General features: G+C 42.0%; 2 protein-coding genes across 8 annotated transcripts in view; one reads left to right on the top strand and one right to left on the bottom strand.

Annotated features, from left to right (window-relative positions):
• MAP3K4 (mitogen-activated protein kinase kinase kinase 4) overlaps positions 1 to 5,937 on the top strand; it is a 69,254-nt gene extending 63,317 nt beyond the window's left edge. For 5 of the 6 annotated variants that reach the window (XM_085216944.1, XM_085216942.1, XM_085216943.1 and 2 more), the window contains 4 exons: positions 3,445 to 3,567; positions 4,102 to 4,208; positions 4,401 to 4,580; positions 5,380 to 5,937. In XM_085216944.1, the coding sequence (XP_085073070.1) occupies positions 3,445 to 3,567; positions 4,102 to 4,208; positions 4,401 to 4,580; positions 5,380 to 5,400 (431 nt within the window). In that variant the 3' untranslated portion in view covers positions 5,401 to 5,937. Of the gene's footprint in view, positions 1 to 3,444; positions 3,568 to 4,101; positions 4,209 to 4,400; positions 4,581 to 5,379 lie in introns of those variants that run through there. The other variant, XR_014881312.1, reaches the window with a different exon arrangement.
• Positions 5,938 to 7,024: 1,087 nt separating this feature from the next.
• Positions 7,025 to 12,398, bottom strand: part of AGPAT4 (1-acylglycerol-3-phosphate O-acyltransferase 4) — a 71,875-nt gene continuing 66,501 nt past the window's right edge. For both annotated transcript variants that reach the window (XM_085216940.1, XM_085216939.1), the window contains one exon: positions 7,025 to 9,725. In XM_085216940.1, coding sequence (XP_085073066.1) covers positions 9,634 to 9,725 — 92 coding nt within the window. In that variant the 3' untranslated portion in view covers positions 7,025 to 9,633. The remainder of the gene's footprint in view (positions 9,726 to 12,398) is intronic.

The following is a 12,398-nucleotide window of genomic DNA, read 5'->3' as shown; positions in this document are numbered from 1 at the left end:
CATCTCTCAGCCTTTCCTTATCACGTGTAGCAGCCCTCTGACCGTCTTGATGACCCTGGGCTGGGCTTGATGCAGACTGTCGACATCTGCCTTGTATTGAGCAGCCACAGAACTCCAAGTGTGGTCTCCCAAGTGCTGAATTGAGAAAAGTTAATCTTAAGGTCATGCCTGGTGCCCTCTCTTTGGGAGACCGGGGCATATTACTTAGAGTGCTCAGATTGCATTCTCAGCCTGAATACAGAAAATGAAGGCATTGTATCTGAAACTTCAGTAAATCAGAAACCTGTGAATGAGACGCTCCAGGCCATGAAGTCTTCATCAAAGTGTTATTGTACTCTTGTTAACTTTTCTGTTAGCTCTCTCAGAATTTCTGCTATTCCTGCCTTCATCTCTTTGTGATGAGCAGAGGGAAGGAAGGTCATTCAACAAGAGGCAGAAGGTTATTCAACAGGAGACTGTGAGCATTTCATGCTTTCTGTGTGTGAAAAAGAGGATGATAAAGCTGATTTTCTCATCAAAGGGTAGCATTTGGCCTGAAGCAAGTTGCTTTTTAAATGAATATGACTGTTTTGCTGCTAAAGTACTGCTGAGGAGTGGCTATGAGCTGCCCTGTTGGTGAAATTATGCCACATTAGTCATGGGGATTTCAGTGCTGCTGTTCGGGCTCTCAGTATGAGACCAGCACCACTGAATATCACACTAGTGTCAGTTTTCACTGTGCTTAATCTGGGACTGATCCTCTAAACTTGAGTTTAAATGCTTTGGGTCACAGCTGTTTGCTCTAGCTAAAGTACCACTTCTGCTGTTTGCTCTGCTTGCAGTTTGCCAGGAAGGTCTTGTGGTGTAAATGGCAGTGGTATTTTGCAGAGCTGTGCTGCTTCCTTGCCTTCACTAAGTACAATGGAGCTACTTTTTGATAGTGCTTATGTAGGAGAGAGGGAATGGGGAGGGGTCTTGACCCTTTTTATTGTTTTAGCCAGGGTCTCTGGTTTTAATTTACTTTGCTCATTAACTGCGCAGCTATGGTAGGAATTTTGTTACGTTTCCAATCACATTGACTGTAAAGGTTAAAAAGGATCATTCATCCTCAACGTACTGCTCTTCCATCCCCTGCTCTCTTACCCAGGTCCTGCTGGGTTCTGTGCGTGTGTCCTCTCTCTAATGAGATCCTTTTTTAAAACTCCTTCTAGAGCTTTGTCTTGTTCTCCAAAGCACAGACCAGAGCTTTGAGGCTCCAGCACACAGCGCATCAGTGGAGGACTCATTTGCACCCAGAAAATGTCAGCAATGCGAGTCTTCAAGTTCTCTCTTTTTCTTCCTGGTGAAATTTTGAAATTTAGGTTTGTTGCATTTAACAATTCTGGATGGTTTCAGGAGGAGGGCTGATAGGAGCTTTTGCAGTAACATTTATGCTAGAAAAGTGCCATTATTTTTCTTGTTTTTTTCAAGGATCTAAAAGACTTCATATGTAGTTTCTAAACTGCATTAAACCAAGTTATCACAATAACTTCATATTCAGTCAGAAGAGAGATACTGGACTTCAGCTCAGGCCCTTTGCACCCACTTGAGTAGCTTCAGAACCTTCTTTGTAGCCTTTTGTGCTATTTGCATGCTACTTTCTTGAGGAACCAGCGTGTTGTTTCAGAAACATTCTTGTAAAGTATTTGCTAGTGATGGCCAATATTCCTGTGCTCTCTGTGTGGGCTTACTGTACTCACTGGCTTTGTGACATTTGAAAAGCAGTGGGCAGTTGTTTGAAGGAAAAACCTGCTGCTACCCCTAACAGTCACTCACCTATTGCAGTGCTTATATTTAGAGTCCCGCCTTGTAGTGCTATTGCGGGTTTCTGTTTTGTTCAAGGAGCTGAGGGCTGCTCTGTGTGTGTGTTGTGTGTGCTCCTGACTGCAGGGCCCACAGTGATGTAGAATCATAGAATGGTTTGGGTTGGGAAGGACCCATGCGGGTGCCTGGCTGAGTTTTGCAGTTTGCCAGCAGAAGGAATTCTGATCTTGAGTATGTGCAGGCACCTGAATGCTGGGACTGGAAGAGTAGTATTTACTGAAAGTTAATTCTCTTACGGTAATCAAAGGTTAGAATTTATTTCTGTTAACAAATTCTGTTGTTTCTCCTCCTTTTAATGCCTAACACCTCTTGGACTGAATACATTTTGCTTTAGTTATCAAGCATTCTCAGAACCGTAAGGGGAATCCTTTAAGAAATGGGGAGGTTGGGGCATCATTGACCTGCACTGGCTTTTTTTTGACTTGAGCTCTGTAAGGACTCTTTATTTTCCGTTCAGATCTTGGAGGTGCACAGCCACACTAGCTGGGCATTCAGTAAGTCATTAAGTAAGAGAACATACATAATAGAAAGGAGGAGCAGCCCACGATTCCCGCACTGACCCTTGTTCAAGGTGGAACAAAAGTGAGAAACTTCTTTTGAAAGATTATATTCAGAAGAGCCCTTTTTAAAAGAATCTTCGGTGTGACATGGGAAGAGGCTCTGTGTAACGAAGCCCTGCGGGCAGATGTGTTCTGTGCATACCATTAATCTTTCCTGAAGAGAACTCACAGCTCGAGCTGCACTTCTGCCAGGTGACTTGCAGCCTACTTGTGGCTTCATTGTGATACTTGCAGGATTGGCCTGACCTGTACTTGGGAGCTCCTTCTGCACTGTTTTCTCTTGCCTATCAGCATGTGTTTTGGCAGGATGTTGGATGAAAAAAACCTGTTCATTAAAAGCACTCAATTTATTTTTGCAGTGTCATGTAGAGCAAGTGACCTCAAGTCAACTGCAGGTTTCTCGTGGAGAATTTCAACTATGCTAGGGGAAATTTTGTTGTGTAAGCTAGCATTGTAGCCAGAGATTGTAATGGTAGCCCTCCTCCAGAAATCAGTCTGTAAATAGAGTGAAAAAGGAGTGGGCATTTGGCGGTACGTGGAATAAATGCTATAAGCTCAATTTTGTACGTCTGTCATGATGACACAGATGTATCATCTGTCTTGACTCAGCAGAACTGAAAAGATGGACACTGGGAGGAATGCATCAATGGTCTCTGCCACTGAGCTGTTTTTTCATGATGCAACACTCACAAGGATAAGCACTGACATTCATGAATTCCTGGAGGAGTGTTTTCTCATAATGAAACATATGTGAGGAAAGCCTGCCGTAGTACTTTGTACTTTGAACATTTCTTGTTGTCATCTTCCAAGATGTTTAGTATTAACTGAAACTCACTGGAAATCCAGCCACCTGACTGCTGTAGGATATGCTTTGGGGAACATCTCTAATTCCACACTTAATCCACTGGTACAACTCTTAAGTGTGAATTCGGCTATTATCTACCGTGTAACTTCTTCCAGTAGTATATCATGTTGGGAAGTCCTCCTGCCTCAGTTCAGCATTGGTTTAACGATTGTTACTGTTTCTCTTTGTGTTTCCTAGGAGCAAACATCTTTCTTACCTCATCTGGACTGATTAAACTGGGTGACTTTGGCTGCTCAGTGAAACTGAAGAACAACACTCAGACAATGCCTGGAGAAGTGAACAGTACATTGGGTACTGCAGGTAAGGAAGCGTGTGAGGCAGAAACTCGGCTAGTTACCAAAAAGAAGATACGTCTGTCAAAAATAAAGCAGTATGGCTCTGGGAAGCTTGGTTTGAGCTTCACTAGTTAGATGTACTTTACATCCATTAGCCAAAAAAAGTCAGTAAATGTAACTGGAAAGATAAAATGTTATTTGTCTGGTTGACTGTAAAGGTTCTGAAGATTTGTTTTCTGGGATTTTATCTTTCTCTCTGGTCTTACTGAAACAGTAGTGTTCTTAGGGGACGGCTGCTTAATCTCTTTGTTTTAAAAAACAAAGATAACAGAGTGCATACTGTACCAGTACTTTCACTATTGCTTTTCACACTGAAAGACAGTTATGCTGCTAATGTGTCAAAGAACAAGAAGGCAAAGCCAGCACATGACGAAACTTAGCAAGAAAAGCTGAGTGGTAATTCATTTCAGATGTATTAAAAAGCATTTGGTTTACCTACTTAATCACTTCAGTTCCTTCTGCTGTATAAAATGATGACATGGTGTGTCCTGTTTCAAAGCGTACATGGCTCCAGAAGTAATCACCAGAGCAAAAGGAGAAGGGCATGGACGTGCAGCAGACATCTGGAGCCTGGGCTGTGTTGTTATAGAGATGGTCACTGGCAAGGTAGGTGTGTCATCTACTGACGTAACACAAAATGTCCTTAGCAGTTTCTCTAAAATCTCTGACCTCACTCCCAGCTGCGAGTCCACAAGTATCAGGTTGGCTTTAACTTCCTGGGGCACAGAAGTATATGCTTTGTTCCATAGTGAGTCACTCACTAAACTTTGCACTTAGCAATTCTGTTCCCTGTTGCAGAGGCCTTGGCACGAATATGAGCACAACTTCCAGATCATGTATAGAGTGGGGATGGGTCATAAACCTCCTATTCCTGACAAAGTGAGTCCGGAAGGGAAAGACTTCCTTTGCCACTGCCTGGAAAGTGACCCAAAGATGAGGTGGACAGCCAGCCAGCTCCTCGACCATCCTTTTGTCAAGGTTTGTCTCACAGCTTTGGCTGCAAAGACTGCAGATGGGAATCAAAGCGCCTTCAGTTGGCTGTGTAATGTGCAGCTATGCCACAGCGCTTTGTATCACGGCAGGAGGCTGATACTAAGTTGATGTCCAACAGAAAGAAAGCTAGGTGTGGAAAACTGAGGAAGCACCTGCGTTGTTGCTCACAGACATCTAGCTACAAGAACCTGGCACCACGCAGTACGCTTTGCTGCTCTCGAGGTGCATTACCCTTATGTTAAAGACTTGTCAAACTTCATGGCAGTTAACTGGATTTGGAGGGCTATATGTGTGTCTGAAGCTTCAGTGAGTATGTATGCAGAGACATATGAAATGAAGTGAGTCCCTATCATAAAAAGCAAAATGAGCAAATGCTTGGAACATCTGCTTTCCTTCAGTAAAAGGGTCAGCCTTTAACTTCAGACTGTTATTGACCATTTACCTGGCAACTGGCACTACTTTAACAAGCTGCAGTTATTGCATGAATTTGGTTTGATTTTTAGCTGAGAATGTTTTTTGCCTATTCTTAAGCAGTGCATTTGGGTGTAGTAGTAATTGTAGCTAAACCCCATCTGCCACAGAGGCAGAATGAATTGTTGTGGTGACAGTGGAAACAGTTGTCAGGGAGGAACAGTTGTAGTGCATTATATCATTATAACAAGGGAGAAATAAAACTTGTTTATTCCTTCTGTTCAGTGAAAGTTGCTGAAGAGATTGAACTACTGCTATGTTTTTGCTGCAGTAGAGACACAACCGAATTCACTGCCTCGTGTCCCCTTCACAGGTTTGCACAGATGAAGAATGAAGTTATTCAAGCGATGGCCTTTTTTATTCTGGCAAAAATACCTTAACACTACTGTATGTATGTAATATTTACATAAAGACTGTGCCGAGAAACAGTATAAAAGTTGACTCACGAAGACTGCACAAGTGACGAGCGTCACTTTCTCTGCTGCTCCTCTATGTTTTACTTGGCACATGTTGCTCACGTGACGGTGTCTGCAAGTTGAAAGAAGCTGCATGTTTCAGTGAAAGTGCCATTACTACTGTATATGGACCATACCTTTTTTTGTTCTTTCTCCTGTTTCTCATTTGATTGAGAACCGTAATGTTAATATGTAGTATTTTTGAACTCTATAGGTTCAGAAAAATGCTGTAGTGTTATCAGGCGTTATGGACCTTGTTTTTTAAACCTGTTTGTTGAGTGCACTGACTGTGAACTTTTACTGGTTTTTTGTTTATTATTTGTTTTTGGCAAGCTTCGGATTTGTTATGCACAAGGCTGATTAATGAAATTAAAAAAAAAAAAAGTTTTTTTCTCAATAAATGGTTTATTTTAGGAGTCGGTGGTGATGGGTTTTTGTTCTGAAAGTAACTGTGGAATAATAGATGTGGGGAACTGTCGAGTTGAATGTTTAACTCCTAAGGCTGCAAAGCTAACAGGAATCAGCGTCTCTTACACTGCTCTAGTCAGTAGCTTGACAAATACAAACATGTAGGAAGCATACTGCACTGCACAAGGGATAATAGAATTAAGGGTCTCCCTTCACTCTCTCATGAGGAAATAGGATGATGTGCACTTCCTTATGGTACCTGTTGTGTTAGGGATGCGGACCAGGGCTACATGAACTTTCTTCTTGGACACCTGAACTACAGAAAATGGCCACAGTGTGTCGTGCTGACTAAAAGGAGAACTGGTTAGGATTGTTCCTGTGTAGCATTTGGCTAAGACAAGAACTCGCTTTTAAGAATTTTAAAAATCAATTTCTGATCCTAGACTTCACTCTCCCTTTATTTTTTTTGAATATCATCAATCTCAAAAAATGGAGACAGTAAAGGAGGTTAGCGGTTAGAAGAGATGATGGTATGATTATTTTGTTTGGCTTGCTGTTTCAAATAGTTATCACTGTTACTTATAAATTTTAGTGCATGCTTGGGTAAGTTGTTAAGCAGGGAATTCCCTTTTAATATTCTGTCTCTCTCTCCTCTTAATGTAGAAATCCCTGGTTTATTATAGGTGAGACACAGCTGGATGAGCTGCTGAGAAAGTGACATTTAAATCCAGAAATGCACCATCCTCTTCTGTGGGGGGTTACCAGTGCTGGATGTGTAGGCTTTCAAAAAATACAGTGTTCAATTTAAGCAAAGAAAGAACTATTCCTGTCTTCCCTACTTTCACTTATGGCAGGAGGGGAATTGCCATCGTCATCCTAGGCAATCGAGTAGGAAAACACCTGAGGTTGAGGTGCAGCCCTGGCCTGCTGTGCTCTTCACTTTTTGGCAGTTTGTCTCAGCAGTCTGTCTCCTCCTTCGTCTTCGGTGTCCTTGAACACAAACAGGAATCGAGAAGAGTTTTCAGGAGTCAAAAGAAAAATGACAACTGTGAGGAGGCTGTTATTACAGACCAAAAGAAAACTCATTCAATGCACTTCAGCTTTTTATATTTTTATTTTTTTGTATAACAAATGTAAGACTACTTTTGTTAAGGCAGTTGTAGACCATACAGTTGTTTGTGGTGAAGAAGGGCAAACACTGATTCCTACAGACATATGTCATCCTTTTAATACAGTGACCGGGGCTAGTTTACCTTTGGCAAGTACCATTAAACCTTCACTGTTGGCCAGTGAACACTGGAAGGGTATTGGGTTGCAGCCCTTGTCTGCTGGGACTTAGATCCAGGACTGGCATCTTTGGCCCTGTGCCTGTTACAATGGCTGCTGCAAGAGAAACCTGTGTGAAATATCCTAAATGTTCATTGAGAAGTACTTCTGTGTTTTGTATTTTCCTCTTGGAGAAGTAGTACTGTGTGCAATAACAGAAAAAAGGACTAAGATTGATAAGGGACGTTAGAGGTCTCTACTAGCACGTTAAGTCAATAGTTCTTGACAAAGGGGAAAAAAAAGGCTGGTTTTTATCACATGAATATGTATTTGCTGCTCAGAACTTTCACCTATTTATGGGGTTCATTCTACCATAATGAAATGCTAGCTTAAAGAGATGTTTTCTGTCTTCCTTTCCCACCCATTTGCAAAGAATTGTGTGCAGTATCTTCAGGGCCGGCTAGTTTCCACGCCTCATGCAGTACTGTAGTCTTTCAGATGTACGCACTACATGGTGTAATTGTGCTTTCCACTGTTAAGATTGTTTTAGTCAATACAGGTGCATGGTAGCATTTCAGCATAGAAGGGCATGTGCTTTATTAAGAGACAGATAGCTAGCTTTTCTTTATGAGCATGACAGTATCCTCTGGGCTCTGGCTATATTTTGTATGTTAAAGAAATAAGCCAAAGTTCATGATTATTTGTATGACACATTACACAACTTCCTTCAGTATGCTTCAGAACAGAGGGAATGCATGTGCACAAGAGACAAAAGCCTACAAAATCAGACCCTCACAAGACACAAGGCCTATTTCTTCCTTCATATTGTACTTCTTACTAACTGCATTCACTCTCACCAGCTATTACTAACTACCCCATGCTAAATGCACCACTACAGCTGCTCTTTAGGTACTGCATATTTAAAGGATTACTTTCTAGATGATCTGATGATACAGAACAGCAAATGCATATTTCATTGAGTGATTCAGACACTTTTGTATTAGCCTTTGTTGCTTCTGGCTTCAGTTTTATTATAACGAAAGATAAATGGATTTTACCAACTGCTAGAAATACAACTTTAAGAAAACATAACATCACTGAACATGCCAAGAATACTTCCCACTGCTCAGTATCAATAACTTTGGGGTTTAAATTTAGTTATTGTTTTGTTCCCTTAACCAATGGCAGTTGGAAGGCTCCTCTCTTAATTTAAAGAGCAAAACAAGAACAAAGCAAGAGGAGGACATCTATAGTAATCAGTACAAGGGGGATGTCAGAGAAACATAGTTTTCCCAGGGGACTTGATCCTACCTTCATTAAATTCAGAAGGGTGTCAAACTCCACACAGGCATAAAGAACTGCAAGCCATACCTCTGTCCTAGGTCCCTCTCCCACTTCCTTCTATTTTTTCCCAAAAGAAAAGCAGAAGGTAATTTAAATACTACCTCAGACAACGTTAAGAGGCACTGCATAAAGTAATTTTTAGAAAAGACAGACAACAGATTAATTAGGTTCACAACAGTATGGATGCAGGGCAATAACTTTTAATGCACGCTTTGTATTATTTTGTTACAGCACACCCAGCTGTTTTCTGTTTCCAATTCTGTTAGGAAGGCCTAGAATTTGAATTTGTGTTTAAAGCTGAAAGTAATTTGTTACCTATTTTTCGTTTTCCAAACTATGAATGGCATTTATTCTCAGAAGAATTAGAAGTTTCAGCTCTACCGCTAAGTATTGCCTAGGATGTGACAGTGGGTAGCTTAGCTCTCTGCTCAGGCCACGGGCCCAAATTCTGCTCCAGGTTATGCCACTGCAAGGCTCTGAGCCAACAAAATGGGCCCCTAGCCAGTCTGACTGGGGCTGATGTGGTGCTCAGTGTGAGAATAAATTCTAGATGTAAAAAAAAAAACTCTACTGCGCTCCTGTCAGTTCAGTAGAGTTGCAATAGTGGTATCACCAAGCAGCGCATCGTACTGCATTTGAACACTGACAAATTATTGTTTTTTAAACTGCTAACATGTGAGCTAGACAGCTATCAGTTTTAATCATCTTGTAACAGTCTTCTGACATTAATCCCTTCCTTAGAGCAAGTCAAGATAAAGCCTATACCTCAGCAACCATCAATTAGTTTCCGAGTAGAGTCTCATCATACCAGCACACTGAATTTTTTCTCTTCAAATCTTAAGACACTTTATACGAAAACAAACCAACCAAACAAATGCAAACCTGTTGGGAAGAGTGTACGAAGGAGTGCCTCGTTCAAGAGTGTAATCCAGCCCAAACCCCAGGAGAAAAATAACAGGAGTGCAAATTCAGATATGCATGGCAATTGCTCATCCTACCCTTCCTTTGACCTCACTTGAAGGACCATGATATGCACTTAAGAGTTTTCAGAGGTTGCATTTGTTCCCTTTGGGTTGAAGCAGTCTCTGAAGATACTACTTCTGTTTCTGCTTGTTGTCGTTGTTGCCATAGGTGGAGCCTTTGTTAATTTCTGTAACACCTATCATCCATCTGACACCAACGGAAGCTGCAACATAGAAAGAAAATAAAGTTAAAAGCCTTCTTGGAGGCAGAGACTGAAGGTCTGTACATACACAGCATTTTAAAGAGACAGTCAGTATTCTCTGCTCTACAGCGTGGCTGTAAAGCACTGTATAGTACAGTGTTACAGCATTAACACCATTGAAGTACTACACCCACACTCCCATTCGTCAGATAACTTACCCACAGTTACTTCATTTTGGAAAAACCTACATTTGTTCTTCTGGCCTATGTCTTGACTTAGGCCAGATGGGCTGCCCTGCCAGTCAGAGGGACCTCGACAGGCTGGAGAAAGAGACTGACTGGATAATCCAGAAGTTCAAAGAGAAATACCTTGACTGGAATAACCCTGTGCACCAGGACTGTCTGGAGGGCATCATATAATGCAGAAAGAGAGATTGCTTTGAGCAAGTTCACTGTTGCTCACTGTTAGTCCATGAATGGAAACAAACAACTGCGACAAGTGAAAGATTTCACTCACAAAAACAGAAAAAAAGAAAGAAGTCTTTGACATTTGACATGAGCTAGAAGACGGGGGAGGATCCAACACAGAGCCTGCAGTTTGGTAATGTAATAGTAAGCATGAAATCATTAAGACTTTAACCGGAGGGGTATAAACCACATCTGGAGATGGACATGGAGTGTAAATAAGAGTGACTGTTATAGCAACCACACAGCACAGTGGGGATTTCATAAAGTTCCAGGAATGCTGCTGCCTGGACACCAAAAAATACCGAAGTCAGCAATTGAGATTTTTTTCCTTCTCCTCTGCTGACAGAAACTGCCACTGCCCTTCCATCCTCAGTTCACCCCGCAGTCCTTGGCACCCTGGGGAAGGCTGGGTGCAAGAAAAGACTGCTCATATTTGCCAAGTCAGTGGTAGCACAGCAGGGACAAGTGCTGGGGTGCTGCAGGCACTTATCCATGCACACTGACTTGCCTCTTCTCCTTTCTCAAAGCTGAACTCCCCCCATGCTCTCCTTAACCCCAGCAGCTGCTGGGCAGCATTTCAGTGTTCTTCCCCAAAAATATATCCCCACCGTGGTAGGGTGCTGCTCACCTGATGATGGGGAGGGTAAGAAGAGAATTGATGGGCTCAAAGCCAGGTGAGAGGGCTGCACTTCAAAAAGAGGTTGAAAACACAATTATGGCCAAGGAATACCCAATTCCAAGCATTAGGTAATAAAGGTGAGCATCGTTGAGCTACCGGGGATGAGAGAAACAGCACAGGAACTGCTCTTCAGGTAAGGGGTAGCTGTGTGCTGGGGGCCTCTTCAATACACAAAGTCCCGTTCTAGCGCTGCAGCAGACAAAGCCTTGGCATTCCACACTATATACGTGGTTGTAGAAGTCCAACTTTGGAAACAAAAGCTTTTCTACATTGTTTTCAAAAACCTCATCAAACATCACAGGATCATCTCTTCACATTACTACTTGCAAATGGAATGCTCTCATCAATATCTACCAAACTTTCGTAGATACTATAGTTTCAAAATGGTTTTGTGACTACAAAGAGTATCACACATGAGAACTCGGGGGGAAAAAAAAAAAAAAAAAGACCACAGAATTAGAGCAAATTCTCTTCTGCAGCATGGCAACTAACAGACTAACTACATTCCCCTTACAGAATGTTGCTGCAGCATATATGAAGACAACTTCCTGAAGCAAACAGGCCTCAGTCAGCCAAATCAGAACTGCAAATGAAGGAAAAGGATAAAAGGGAATCACTTTCTATTTGGTTATTCTATTTTTATTAAGAGGAAAAGCTACAGATTTCTTCTTTACTGTTGCAGGGTACTAAAGGGAAACTGCCAAATAGTGTGTCACTACAGTACCTCAGGCCTAAAAACAATTCTTACCTTACCGTATGCCCCAATGACACCATCATGTTTAAGGACTTTTCCTCCATTGTTTAAAATACGAATATGTTATGGGAAAGAAGACAAACCAAAGAGAAATTGTTGCTAACCATCACCTAGGAGACTTTAAGCCCCTACCTGAACAGCAGGAGGAAGAAGCTGTCAGCTGGGTCATCCCCATGGCGCTCTGTGGCAAGCTGCAGGAGGTAGCAGAGCTCCTGCCATCTTTCTGCCCATCACTGCCTGCCCTACCAACCGACACAGATGTTGCTACAGACCTGCTCTGCCTGCCAGAGCACCAGGGGCTGAAAGAGGGCTGAGTTAACACAAATCAACATAGCTCCGAACATGGAATCTGTTTCTTGAACATTTTTTAGCTCCAGGAAAACCACCACACACCCACATCACAGTGCCACATCGCTCATCGTAAACCTTTGCTCAGAGCAGAGGACTTCTCCTTTTCTGTCACATCTCAGAAACTGCTCTCATCTGTTTCCTGTGTTTTGCACCACACAGCAACTGCAGGAGGGGTACAGAAATTTCCCATGTATAGTCTGCTGTACAGATGTGTTGTACAGGCTATACACTGAAATGAATTTGTACAACTAAAGCTTATAATAATTGTATAATTTTTTATTTAGCGTCTATCTTGTTTTCTATAAAAGAAAAGAAAGAAGTAGAGACACCAACAAACATCCAACCCTGCAGCTTTAGGCACCAGGCTCAAAGGCCAGACTGTCTGGAAGCTCCACCAACAGGCAGAATCCTGCACACAGTTTGCATCCTCCTGGTGTTGTAAA

This window comes from Meleagris gallopavo, chromosome 2, assembly GCF_905368555.1.
Source record: "Meleagris gallopavo chromosome 2, MGAL_WU_HG_1.1, whole genome shotgun sequence".
Lineage (NCBI taxonomy): Eukaryota > Metazoa > Chordata > Aves > Galliformes > Phasianidae > Meleagris > Meleagris gallopavo.
Note: the sequence above shows the minus strand (reverse complement) of the source record. Positions and strands in the feature narration are given on the sequence as shown.